The sequence below is a fragment of the Macaca mulatta genome, chromosome 3 (assembly GCF_049350105.2).
Source record: "Macaca mulatta isolate MMU2019108-1 chromosome 3, T2T-MMU8v2.0, whole genome shotgun sequence".
NCBI lineage: Eukaryota > Metazoa > Chordata > Mammalia > Primates > Cercopithecidae > Macaca > Macaca mulatta.
The window spans coordinates 196711278-196724926 of NC_133408.1; the positions used below are offsets into that span (position 1 = coordinate 196711278).

At 44.7% G+C, this 13649-nt stretch overlaps 1 protein-coding gene and 1 long non-coding RNA gene across 5 annotated transcripts in view; one reads left to right on the forward strand and one right to left on the reverse strand.

The window, feature by feature from the left end:
- The window catches only part of UBE3C (ubiquitin protein ligase E3C), a 139413-nt gene that overhangs the window by 112088 nt on the left and 13676 nt on the right, over positions 1 to 13649 (forward strand). For all 4 annotated transcript variants that reach the window (XM_077997821.1, XM_077997822.1, XM_015135374.3 and 1 more), the window contains 3 exons: positions 4432 to 4644; positions 11362 to 11550; positions 11652 to 11718. In XM_077997821.1, coding sequence (XP_077853947.1) covers positions 4432 to 4644; positions 11362 to 11550; positions 11652 to 11718 — 469 coding nt within the window. The remainder of the gene's footprint in view (positions 1 to 4431; positions 4645 to 11361; positions 11551 to 11651; positions 11719 to 13649) is intronic.
- Positions 3883 to 13649, reverse strand: part of LOC144340039 (uncharacterized) — a 32403-nt gene continuing 22636 nt past the window's right edge. The window contains exon 2 of the long non-coding RNA XR_013415762.1: positions 3883 to 5078. This is a non-coding gene — a long non-coding RNA (uncharacterized LOC144340039). The remainder of the gene's footprint in view (positions 5079 to 13649) is intronic.

A 13649-nucleotide genomic window follows, 5' to 3' on the forward strand; every position in this document is an offset into this window, starting at 1 on the left:
CAGACAGTTGAAAAATTCGTTACAGGTTTTTTCCATATACCTATTGCTATTTTTTTCATGACAAGTAGTTATTGATATGCTTCTAGGAACAAGTGTGGTACAGCTGGCTGAGAATTAAGGCCAATGTGAAAAATGCTAAGTGGATTATTTTGCATAAAAAATAGGCAGTTTTTGAAGTTGTATAATTAACCTGTGTTTAGAAAATACCTTGATTTATGCTTACATTTGTATCTCAGTTGCATACATTATGGAAATTTAATTTATAATCCATTTAGCTGATGCAATCATAGTTTTTAGTGCCATCATTTATTGGTGCTTGTATATTAAATGCTCTGAAGGTTTAAACCTGCCTTATGTAAAAAATTATACCTATGCATTTACATTTTATGAGTCACAGTGGGATTTCTGTTTAAAATTCAGGTAGTTCTGATATATTTAACTAGTTTCACTGGTTTATTGTTACTAATGCAGAAATGGCAAACAGTGACCTTATATATTGAACATCAAATGATTTACATTTCCAGTTTACTTTTAAAGTCCACTGTACAAATGAGGGCTTTTCTTCAACACCTGGAATCAATCATGTAGTTTTATGCAGAATGTTCTCCTTGGCTTTGAACTCGTCATTCATTTCGAAATGATGACATTTATCAGTGCCCCAGGTTAATAGTATTAACCATCCTTAACTTTAAACGAACTGTGCCTTTCCTTTTTTTTTTTTTTTTTTTTTTTGAGACGGAGTCTCGCTGTGTCGCCCAGGCTGGAGTGCAGTGGCTGGATCTCAGCTCACTGCAAGCTCTGCCTCCCGGGTTTTTACGCCATTCTCCTGCCTCAGCCTCCCGAGTAGCTGGGACTACAGGCGCCCGCCACCTCCCCCAGCTAGTTTTTTGTATTTTTTAGTAGAGATGGGGTTTCACCGTGTTAGCCAGGATGGTCTCGAACTCCTGACCTCGTGATCCGCCCGTCTCGGCCTCCCAAAGTGCTGGGATTACAGGCTTGAGCCACCGCGCCCGGCCGAACTGTGCCTTTTCAACACAACTTTCTTTACATTGTCAGCAGATGATGACTATGTGCCTGTTGCCATTTTATTCATTCTCTCATTAAGAAACCCTTTTTTGCCATCTTTTCAAAATTAATTGGGTAATCATTAGTCCTCAAATCAGAAATAAAAACACAAGGACATAATACTTTGGTTTACCTGGCAGAGGCCAGCCGCAGTCTTCTTGGAGGGGATATTATGCCGGCTCTAGTTATCAGACATGCACTGGGCTCCTTAAAAAAACATTCTTCAGTCAGGAGTTCGAGACCAGCCTGGCCAATATGGTGAAACCCCATCTCTACTGAAAATGCAAAAATTAGCTGGGCATGGTGGTGCACACCTGTAGTCCTAGCTACTCAGGAAACTGAGACAGGAGAATCGCTTGAGCTCGGGAGGCAGAGGCTGCAGTGAGCCAAGATTGTGCTACTGCACTCCAGAATGGGCAACAGAGGGAGACTCCATCTCAAAAAAAAAAAAAAAAAACATTCTTCACAATATCTGTCATTTTCTGAAACAAAAACCCAGTGGCATTCTAGATGTTTGCTTTTGGGAAAACCTCAACAGCTGTTTTCTCGTTTTCTCCAGTCATATTAGTGGACACGTCCTTAAAATGTGACTCTTAAGGGGAGTCTGAGCATGCCCTGTTGGAGTGTGTAAGTTCTGGAGTGCCTGTTTAAGGATGCGCATTTTATGGACTACACATACGAAATAGATACTAAATACGGTAACTGGCTGGAAGCTATGACTAAGCGAAGGACTCGCTCCCCACAGGAGCAATGGTTTACAGTTGGAACATTTCTCCTTTGCTGGAAGCTTGCAGAAGCACAGTCCCGGCTCTTTGGAAGCTGCTTACTCCCATGTTTTTAATTCACACAGATCTCTCTAAAACATATCTAACAGGGCATGATACATTTGGGTGATGGCCTCTAGGTTGGAAGGGTGACTTCTGAGTTGACTGTCTCATGGATGAATGACTACCCCATAAAGTTTTGTTTTGATTTTGGTATTGCCTGGGTAGCACGAAAGCACTCAAATCTGAAAACAGTGGGATAAAGAGGGCCTGGGTCTATCACAGCATCTCCTGCGGTACAGCTCATAATAGTCATTTGCAAGGTGTGGGGTTGTTAGTCCAGCCTTCACCTTCCCTCTCTCTGTCCTTCCTGGCGTCCCTCATTCTCGGGCAAAAATTCCCGTGCTGCACCTCCAGACAGTAGGAAGCCCGTGACCGCCTCTGTGGAGAGGGTTTCTTTCTCTACAACTAGGCCACCTGTTCTCCACACACCCTGGGGGTCATTAGACCACCTCTGTTCGACCTGGGAAAATAGGAGCACTGTAAATACACATCTCTCTAAAGACTGGATGTTTTCTTTTTTTTTTTTTTTTTTTTTTTGATACGGAGTTTTTGCTCTTGTTGCCCAGACTGGAGTGCAGTGGCACAATCTCGGCTCACTGCAGCCTCCACCTCCCGGGTTCAAGTGATTCTCCTGCCTCAGCCTCCCGAGTAGCTGGGATTACAGGCATGTGCCACTGTACTTGGCTAATTTTTTTTTTTTTTTTTTTAATAGAGACGGGGTTTCACCATGTCAGTTGGTCTGGAACTCCTGACCTCAGGTGATCCAGTCGCCTGGGCCTCCCAAAGTGCTGGGATTACAGACGTGAGCCACCGCACCCGGCCTGACTAGATATATTCTAACACAAATGGCTTTTGTAGAGGAAATCGAGATTTCTTGTTTACTTCCATTCCTTTACCTTAAATTAAAAAATTGTCCAGATAGACCACATGGAAACAAGATAACTAATGTCTAACTGCATACCTAGCACAGTGTCTGGCACCTCATACCTAGTAAGTGCTCAAGAAATGGTAACTGTTGTCTCTGTTGTCTTTATTAGAAAACTTTTGAGGCCGGGCGCGGTGGCTCAAGCCTGTAATCCCAGTACTTTGGGAGGCCGAGGCGGGTGGATCACGAAGTCAGGAGATCGAGACCATACTGGCTAACATGGTGAAACCCCGTCTCTACTAAAAATACAAAAAAAAACTAGCCGGGCGTGGTGGCGGGCGCCTGTAGTCCCAGCTACTCGGAGGCTGAGGCAGGAGAATGGCGTAAACCTGGGAGGCGGAGCTTGCAGTGAGCCGAGATCGGGCCACTGCACTCCAGCCTGGGTGACACAGCGAGACTCCGTCTCAAAAAAAAAAAAAAAGAAAAAGAAAACTTTTGGCCGGGTGTGGTGGCTCATGCCTATAATCCCAGCACTCTGGGAGGCCGAAGTGGGCGGATCACCTGAGCTCAGGAGTTTGAGACAATTCTGGCCAATGTGGCAAAATCCCATCTCTACTAAAAACACAGAAATTAGCTGGGCGTGGTGGTGGGTGCCTGTAATCCCAGCTACTCGGGAGGCTGAGGCAGGAGAATTGCTTTAACCTGGGAGGTGGAGGGTGCAGTGAGCTGATCGCCCTGGGCGACAGAGCAAGACTCCATCTTCAAAACAAAAAAAAACAGTAATATTTCTTGACATGTGAAAATCACATGACACCCAAATTTGGAACATAGCCACCCTCACTCATTGACACATTGTCTGTGGCTGCTTTTGTGCTGCAGGGCAGAGTGGCATATGCGGTTATGAACTGGGACCCCAAAAACTGTGCTCAAATCCTAATACCCTGTCCTGTGAATATGGCCTTGTTTGGAAATAGGGTCTTTGCAAAGTTTTGGTGAGATCATCTCATCTTAATCCTCCTCAAGTTAAGATGAGGTCATAGTAAGTAAGAGTGGGTCCCGAAATCCAGTTGCTGGTGTCTTGATAAGAGAAAGAAGAGATTCAGACCCAGAGAGCACACAGGGAAGACATCTGTGAGAAGAGACAGGAAAGAGGGTGAGGGAGCCACAACCAAGGCCCACCGAGGGTTACCCTGAGACACCAGGAGCTGGAGACACAGTGAGGTCTCCTCCCCTGGATCTTGGACCTGTGGCCCGTGGAGCCGCGAGGCCATGAGTTCGTGTTGTTTTCAGTCTCACAGTGTGTGATCATTTGCCATAGCCACCTCGGGAGACTTAACAAAACTGCAGTTCTTGAAGGATTCACCATCCTTCTCTTGAGGAGAAGCACTTGTTGGCTTCTGTTTCACAGGAAGGATCTGGCTCTTCATAATTCCACAATTTTGCCCCTAGGTGGTCTGTTCCAGAGTTCTCCGCATGCTGAATGCGTGCATTGAATGCCTTTGTGGGAGCCTGGAGCGTGGTACTTGCCCACTGAATATCAGCTTCCACCTTCGGTACTAGGAGAAAATACCTGCTCTCTTAGGGTTGGGTTTAATATCAAGTTGAGCATATGGCTCTTTGTTTTTAGAAGGCTTGTATATTCGTTGCTAACGTTGTCACTGTTCTCTTTTGAAGGCTCTCTATGAGAACATGCTGGTGGAGCTGCCCTTTGCGGGCTTCTTCCTTTCCAAGTTGCTTGGAACCAGTGCGGATGTGGACATTCACCACCTCGCCTCCCTGGACCCTGAGGTGTATAAGAATTTGCTCTTCCTGAAGAGCTACGAGGACGATGTGGAGGAGCTTGGGTTGAACTTCACTGTGGTGAACAACGACCTGGGAGAGGCGCAGGTGAGGGGTCAGGAGGATTCACACACCTCTAGAGCAAGTAGCAGCATCTCCTTTTGTGTGGAAGTCCATGTGTGTTACAGTGTTTGCCTTCTGCACATTTTAGTTAGAATGACCGTGGCTGTGAGTTAGACGTCGAAGCATGTAGCTCCGAAGCACCTTAGTCCTGGCCTCTGAGCTGAGCGCAGTTCCTGCTCCCACGCTTGAGGCCTGTTTCTGCCCAGCAGCCCCTCCTGCAGAGCTCTCCTCTTGAGGTTGCGGCCCAGGCTTCCTGCTTGTCTGGCTCTTCCTGGTGCTGGGGGTGGCCGTTCAGCAGCTTCCCGGCAGGACCCCTTACTTCGTCCTCACTCCTTACCCACTCAGAGCCACCACAGCTGCTCCAGCACTGTCTGGGGTGTGTGTTCATTACCCGTCTGGTTACTTTTGTTACTTCTATCCTTTTTAAAAAAGAAAAAAGAAAGGTCTGTATTAGAGATTCAAACTGATTTTCTTAATAACAGCTTTATCAACATGTAACTCACATACCATAAAATCTGCCCTTTTTGGTATATGATGCAGTGGTTTTTAGTGTATTCATAGAGTTGGGCAGCCATCATCACTCCAGCCAATGTTAGCACATTTTCCTTGCTCTATAGAGCAACCGTGCACCCGTTAGCAGGCTCCCCCACCCCATACAGGCAGCCACCAGTCTGCTGTGTCTCTGCATAGGCCTGCTGTGGACACTTCACATCAATGGAGTCTTTTTTTTTTTTTTGAGGTGGAGTTTCACTCTTGTTGCCCAGGCTGGAGTGCAGTGGCGTGATCTCGGCTCACCACAACCTCCACCTCCCAGGTTCAAGCGGTTCTCCTGCCTCAGCCTCCTGAGTAGCTGGGACTACAGGCATGCGCCACCACGCCCCACTAACTCTGTGTTTTTAGTAGAGACGGGGTTTCTCCATATTGGTCAGGCTAGTCTCGAACTCAGGTGATCTGCCCGTCTTGGCCTCCCAAAGTGCTAGGATTACAGGTGTGAGCCACCGCCCCTGACCCGACAGAGTCTTTTACATGGTCTTCCTTCAGTTGTAGTTGCATGGATCAGGACTTCATTCCTTTTCTTTCCAGATGATATTCCATTATATGGATCTACCACAAGGTCTTTGTTGGTTGGTGGACATTTGCGTTGTTCCTATGTTTGGGCTATTAAGAATATTGTGGTTATAAACATCCACGTACAGCATACTAAAATAATTATTAGTGAGTTAGTAACATCTGGGATTTGCTTCAAATACACTCTGAGCATCCATAATCTGAAAATCCAGAATGTTCCAAAATCCAAAACTTTGTGAGTGCCGACATGAAGCTCAAAGGAAATGCTCATTGGGCCATTTCAGGTTTTTGGATTAAGGATTCTTACTGATGAGTATAATGCAAGTATTCCAAAATTTGGGGGAAAAAATGCAAATCCAAACACTTCTGGCCCAAATATTTCACTCACATAAGGGATACTGGCCCTGAGTGGTGAGAACAGGGGCAGAAAGTGGGGGTATCAGTGCCAGAGACTGGCCGGGAGGTGTGATGCCTGATGAACTGGCTGTGTGGGGTTGGGAGCTCATACACTATTCTGTCTACTTTAGCATGTGGGGTTTTTTGTTGTATTGTTTTGAGACAGGGTCTCACTCTGTCACCCAGGCTGGAGGAGTGTAGTGATGCCGTCTCGGCTCACTGCACCCTCAGCCTCCTGAGTAGCTGGGATTACAGGCGTGCACCACCAAACCTGGCTCATTTTTGTGTTTTTTCTAGAGACAGTGTCGCCCTGTGTTACCCACGTTGATCTCAAATTCCTGAGCTCAAGCGATCCTCCTTGCCTCAGCCTCCCAAAGTGCTGGGATTACAGGCGTGAGCCACCATTCCTGGCTGATTTTTGTATTTTTTGTAGACATGGGTGTCTCCCTGTGTTGTCCAGGCTGGTCTCAAAACTCCTGGGCTCAAGTGATCCTCCTGCCTCCGCCTCCCCAAGTGCTGGGATTACAGATGCAAGCTGCCTTTCTGTCCAAGAGCCATATTTTATTTGGTTACAGTTTATTTAGTTGCTTTTGTTTCTACATATTTTTCCATACCATAGAGCTGAATTTTCAACAATGCAAAGTTTAGATAATTTGGGGGGCTCTCACTGTCATCAGGAAGTGCTGACACCCAGTGATGTTGCTGCTGTGGCCTTGCGCCACCTAGTGGCCTGATTTCTAAGTGGCACAAAAGCCTCCGGACGGTGAGTGTTGTGTGACCTGCCTGAGGCCTTTGCTAATGTGAGCGTTTCCCATTTTTCCTTCTGAAATAAATGGTAATAGTGAAACGTCGCATATGCAAGAATTCCATTAAAGCACTGCCGATAATACTGGAATCTGTTAAAAGCAAAAGTGTGAAGTTAAGATGGTCCAATTATTCATAGAAATTCCCACTGAGTTAAAAATTATAGATAATGTATGAGAATAATTATACTAAAGAGCCTAATTAGAAAAATTAAGAAATTCACTAGTGAAGCAGCTAATTTAGAGGAAGATCTTAAGGATTTCTATAGAAACAAATAGGTAGTCCTCCATATAAGTTTTTAAGTTTATAAAGTATGATTTAAAGACTTGAAATATGCAAATACTTTATTGTGTCAGCAGGTTATGTTAATCATCCCTTTTAAAATATAGTGCTTCTCGGCCGGGCGCGGTGGCTCAAGCCTGTAATCCCAGCACTTTGGGAGGCCGAGGCGGGCGGATCACAAGGTCAGGAGATCGAGACCACAGTGAAACCCCGTCTCTACTAAAAATACAAAAAATTAGCCGGGCGCGGTGGCGGGCGCCTGTAGTCCCAGCTACTCAGGAGGCTGAGGCAGGAGAATGGCGGGAACCCGGGAGGCGGAGCTTGCAGTGAGCCGAGATCGCGCCACTGCACTCCAGCCTCGGCAACAGCGTGAGACTCCGTCTCAAAAAAAAAAAAAAAAAAAAAAAAAAAAAAAAATATATAGTGCTTCTCTCAAATTTGTTTTCCTCAGTGTAATCAATTTGGCTGTTAATCTGTTTAATAGTGACCATGAAGGCCGGGCGTGGTGGCTCAAGCCTGTAATCCCAGCACTTTGGGAGGCCGAGACGGGCGGATCACGAGGTCAGGAGATCGAGACCATCCTGGGTAACACAGTGAAACCCTGTCTCTACTAAAAATACAAAAACTTAGCCGGGCGAGGTGGCAGGCGCCTGTAGTCCCAGCTACTCGGGAGGCTGAGGCAGGAGAATGGCATGAACCCGGGAGGCGGAGCTTGCAGTGAGCTGAGATCCGGCCACTGCACTCCAGCCTGGGTGACAGAGCGAGACTCCATCTTAAAAAAAAAAAAAAAAAAAAAATAGTGACCATGAAATTTTAGACGACTGATTTACATATAACTCTTTCTAGCGGAAAATGCTAAGGGTTTAAGTGTAAGAAGGACCCACAAATAACCATCTGTTAGGTAAAAAAAGATTGGACTTGAGTCACGACACCTTGCTTCAGCCTGGTTTGGCCGCTTTTCTGTGAGTCTTAAGGAAGTCACAAGACCCCTTCCTCGTCTCAGACGGGTGTGAGTGCCAGAGGATGAAATGAGCTAATGGAAGTAGGTCATGTACGGTGGTGTCTTGTGGGGCCTTATGGATTCCAAGTGAAAATAGACCTTTTGGGGCCGGGTGCGGTGGCTCAAGCCTGTAATCCCAGCACTTTGGGAGGTCGAGACGGGCGGATCACGAGGTCAGGAGATCAAGACCATCCTGGCTAACCCGGTGAAACCCCGTCTCTACTAAAAAATACAAAAAACTAGCCGGGCGAGGTGGCGGGCGCCTGTAGTCCCAGCTACTCGGGAGGCTGAGGCAGGAGAATGGCGTGAACCCGGGAGGCGGAGCTTGCAGTGAGCTGAGATCCGGCCACTGCACTCCAGCCTGGGCGACAGAGCGAGACTCTGTCTCTGGGGAAAAAAAAAAAAAAGAAAATAGACCTTTTGGAGGAACAGAGAGGACAGCTCTTGGTATCTTGCTGTCCTGAGAACTGCTCTAGTTAAATATATTTGTATTTAGAGGAAATTTTTTTTTTTTTTTTTTTTTTGAGACAGAGTCTTGCTCTGTCACCCAGGCTGGAGTGCAGTGGCACAATCTCGGCTCACTGCAAGCTTCGCCTCCCAGGTTCACACCATTCTCCTGCCTCAGCCTTCCGAGTAGCTGGGACTACAGGCACCCGCCACCACACCCGGCTAATTTTTTGTATTTTTAGTAGAGACGGGGTTTCACCGTGTTAACCTGGATGGTCTCGATCTCCTGACCTCATGATCCACCTGCCTCGGCCTCCCAAAGTGCTGGGATTATACAGGCGTGAGCCACCATGCCCGATCTAGAGGAAATTTTAAGTATGTCCCTCAGATCTGAAATTTAGCACTTATGTGACATGATTTTTAAGTACACATAGTTGTTTAGGCTTAGCCTGAGAGAAGATTTTAAATTAAAAGTAGTGTAACCATGTATTAGAGGGGCCGGGTGCAGTGGCTCACGGCTATAATCACAACACTTTGGGAGGCCAAAGCAGGTGGATCATTTGAGGTCAGGAGGTCAGACCAGCCTGGCCAACATGGTGAAACCCTGTCTCTACTAAAAATACAAAAAAATGATCCGGGCGTGGTGACGTGTGCCTGTAATCCCAGCTACTCGGGAGGTTGAGGCACAAGAATCGCTTGAACCCAGGTGGCGGAGGTTGCAGTGAGCCGAGATTGCTCTGACAGAGTGAGACCTTGTCTCAAAAAAAAAAAAAAAGTTACTAGAAATGTCTGTTTTTTCTGATCAGGCAAGGTAATTGGGAGCCTTGGAAGTTCCTTTAACTGATAACTTCACTGGTCCTTTGTCTTCCAAATCATACAAGTACATCATCATTTATTACCTACCTCTAATCCAGTTAAAGGAAGGGGTGGTATTTTATATATTGAAATATAATAGCTAGCCTCCTGAGGCTTGGTTAACAGATGGACTGTCAGCTGAGTACAAGCAAAGGAATTAAGGTAATGAACACAATCTTTAATCAGAATGAAGACAATGGAATTGAAAGCCCATTCTTAGGCTTGATGGTTCCAAACCTTAGGAAGTGAATTAGTGAGAATAATGGAATCATCATTTAAAATGTGAAACATTAAAAGAAGCAGATCTGGTAAGTTGAACGTTCCAGTTCAGTTTGGACATTCTATGTAAAATGAGAGCCAGCAAATGACTGTCCTGTAAGTGTCGGCTGTAGGACGGCTTAAGTCAGGCTCTCTGGCAGAAAATGACTGTCCTGTAAGTGTCGGCTGTAGGATGGCTTAAGTCAGGCTTTCTGGCAGAAAATGACTGTCCTGTAAGTGTCGGCTGTAGGATGGCTTAAGTCAGGCTCTCTGGCAGATTTGTGAAACAGTCTTTCTGTAAACGGTAAGGGGCTGGGACGTCAGTGCCGATGCCCAGAGGCAGCAGTCTTGTCCGTTACTCTAGGAATATTAAAGCTGCCAGGAAACTGAAGGCTGTGAAAAGAAAAGAATGGAAAGGTAGGGAAGTTGAAGTGTCTTTGTTCATTTATTTTGGGCTTCTTTTATATTTTCTTTGTCCATAGTATAGGCTGCCCTCCTCTAACCCCAGGAATGCAGTTGGGGTGTTTTTGTTGTTTTTTTTGTTTTGTTTTGTTTTAGAAATGTAGGTGGGGGTCTTGCTTTATCTCAAACTCCTGGGCTTAAGGGATCCTCCTGCCTCAGCCTCCCACAGTGCTAGGATTAGAGGCGTGAGCCACTATACCCAGCCTGTTTTTTGGTTTTCTTAATAAATACTTTTTAAAATTTTTTTTATTTAAAATATACTCTTTATAAATTATGATTAAATGCTTATAGTATTTTGCTCATGTACTGTTTTGTATTTATTAATTCATTCAATCTCATAATCACAGCAATTCCAAGTCAGACAAATATCACCATTTTATTAATGGCCAAAAATTTCAAGGTGTAATTTTGAAATTTGTATGTATGTCTGTCATACAAGTGGGGGACAGTAAGATCCAGGTCTGTGTTTCCACTATGTTGCTTTTCTCGTGAGCACTCTCATGGTGCTTATGGGAGCCCCACGTTATACCTGCAAATTCTGTGAGTGTAGCCATGTACTAATAAAAAGTGTTCTTACTCACTCTGTTTATATACATAAGAAATTGGCTGATGTATTATCACGGATCGTTACCACCACCCTTTGCGTCGTAATTAAAGTGCTTTATGGTAATGGCATTGTGGAAGCACAGGTAAGTGTGTGCTGCTTATATGGATGAAAATGAGTAATCACTTTACTACAGCCTTTCCGTTTCCTCCAGAATGAGTCGCGTTTTCTCTTCTGACTTATGGTGATTGTTTGCTTCATATCTTTGCCCTTCGTGATTTCTCATTTTTGTTTAAATAAAATTGCCATGGTGACATTGCTGCACAATTCCCTAGTGTTTTGGAGGAAACATGGATGGTTAGTGATCTTAAAGACAGAATAAGGTGCTGGGCTTTGGAGACTCTTCTTGGAGAGGTGCATTTTTGCATCTGTGCACGATGGTATGCATACTCACGTACTGTTTCGTATTTAGATCCTCATTCACAAAGCATCAAGTCCTATTTCCTTAAAACATTTGTTTCTTTTTTTTTTTCAACCTATTATCATACTTTGAGGATTTTGAGATCCTTATGTTTTGTATTTCCAGGTAGTTGAACTAAAATTCGGTGGGAAGGACATCCCTGTCACCAGCGCCAACCGGATTGCGTACATCCACTTGGTGGCGGACTACAGGCTCAACAGGCAGATCCGCCAGCACTGCCTGGCTTTCCGACAGGGCCTTGCCAATGTTGTCAGCCTCGAGTGGCTCCGAATGTTTGATCAGCAAGAAATTCAGGTACCATACCTGCTGACTTTCTGGGACACGCTTGTCACAGGAAATGAAAAGCCTTTCCTAAAATTTACCTCAAATATTGTTATTTGAACTTTTTTCCTTAGGTATTAATTTCTGGTGCACAAGTTCCCATAAGCCTAGAGGACCTAAAATCCTTTACAAACTATTCAGGTATGTTATCATTACTGGTTATTGTTTCTGAAAATGTTGCAGGTGATCATATTCCCAAAGTAATTTTTATTTTTTTATTTTTTATTTTTTTTCAGACAGAGTTTCACTCTTGTCTCCCAGGCTAGAGTGCAGTGGCGCAATCCCAGCTCACTGAAACCTTTGCCTCCCCGGTTCAAGCAATTCTCCTGCGTCAGCCTCCCAAATAGCTGGGATTACAGGCACCTGCCACCAGGCCCAACTAATTTTTGTATTTTGAGTAGAGACAGGGTTTTGCCATGTTGGCCAGGATGGTTTCCTGGTAGCATGAGCTACCATGCCTGGCCCTTGCCAAAGTAAGTTTTATTATAATCTTTTGTATGGGTAATTTACATGGTTCAAAAACCAGATGGCTGAGTGCAGTGGCTCACGCCTGTAATCCCAGCCTTTGGGAAGCTGAGGCAGGTGGATCACTTGACCTCAGGAGTTTGAAACCAGCCTGGGCAATGTGGCGAAATCCCATCTCTACAAAAAAATACAAAAATTAGCTGGGTGTGGTGGCGCACACCTGTAGTCCCAGCTACTTGGGGTGCTGAGGCAGGAGAAGCACTTGAGCTGGGAAACAGGTCGTGGGCTCTGAGCGTGGGCAGTGAGCTGAGAGCATGCCACTGCACTCCAGCCTGGGCGACAGGAGTGAAACTAAATAAATAAATATATACATACATACATACATACATGAGCAAAAACAATTAAACAGATGTTTAACCTAAGAAGTTAGATAAATGGCCAGTAAGCAAATAAGCACACGACGCGATGTGCAACACGGTTAGTCATAGAAAAATGCCACTTAAATCCAAATGAGATAACCCCAAATACCCACTAGTTGTCTACTGGGTGCAAGTGAAAGCTTTTTGAGGAAATGGAAATATTCTAAAGCTGGATTGTGCTGATGGCTGCAAAACTCTAAATTTACAAAAAATCATTCTTACATATACCTGTGTGTATCCATGTGTATGTATCTCTTATCTGTAGTTAGTTTGTATCGCCCTAAATTTGAAGTCTAATCTTTATGTAAAAGCAAGTAATGCCTAAGGTCACATTGTCCCCATGATCAGGTCATAAGTTTAAGGAAATGAAATCAATCTGACCTTTCATTTGCCAAGAGATTGTCTTTGGTTGTTTGCGTTACCCATCTGCACTGAGGGTTTACACCTTTAATAATCTCAGCTATGCCAGTAAATAGGTTTAAAATAGTCTATTCATTGTGGTGCCAATTAATGCACTTAAGATATTTTATTGGTGTTATTTCTGTAGTATATTAACAATGAGGGAACAATATATAGCAATTATTTTAGGTTTAGGAAGCACTTTACTAGATTAAAAGCTGTAAGTGGCAGACATTACATTTTAGAATAGTGATCTCATCATATGGTGAGATTGGTTGTTAGCCATGGTATTAATATTGGAATGATAATAAGTTATCAGAAGGAAAAATGATAAAATTAATTTAGACACCAAATCATGCTGGGAAAACACCCAGCTGTATTAGTACTGGACCCATTGTCCGTCGTTTCAGATCTGTGGCCACATGCAAACCCATTCTCCACAGTCTGCTCAGCAGTGGCTTTGAACTGCTAGCACAGTTCTTCAAAATAAGGCTCATTTGCAGTAGCTTTTGGTGCCTGCATTCATCTTTATAGCTACAGGGTGATCCTTATTCTAGCTTTTTATTTTATTTTTTGAGGGCAAATCTCGTCCTGTCACCCAGGCTGGAGTGCAGTGATGCAATCTCAGCTCACTGCAACCTCCACCTTCTGGGTTCAAGTGATTCTCCCACCTCAGCGTCCCGAGAAGCTGAGATGACGGGTGTGCCCCACGACGTCCAGCTAATTTTTGTACTTTTGGTAGAGACGATTTCACCACATTGGCCAGGCTGCTCTTGAGCTCCCAGCCTC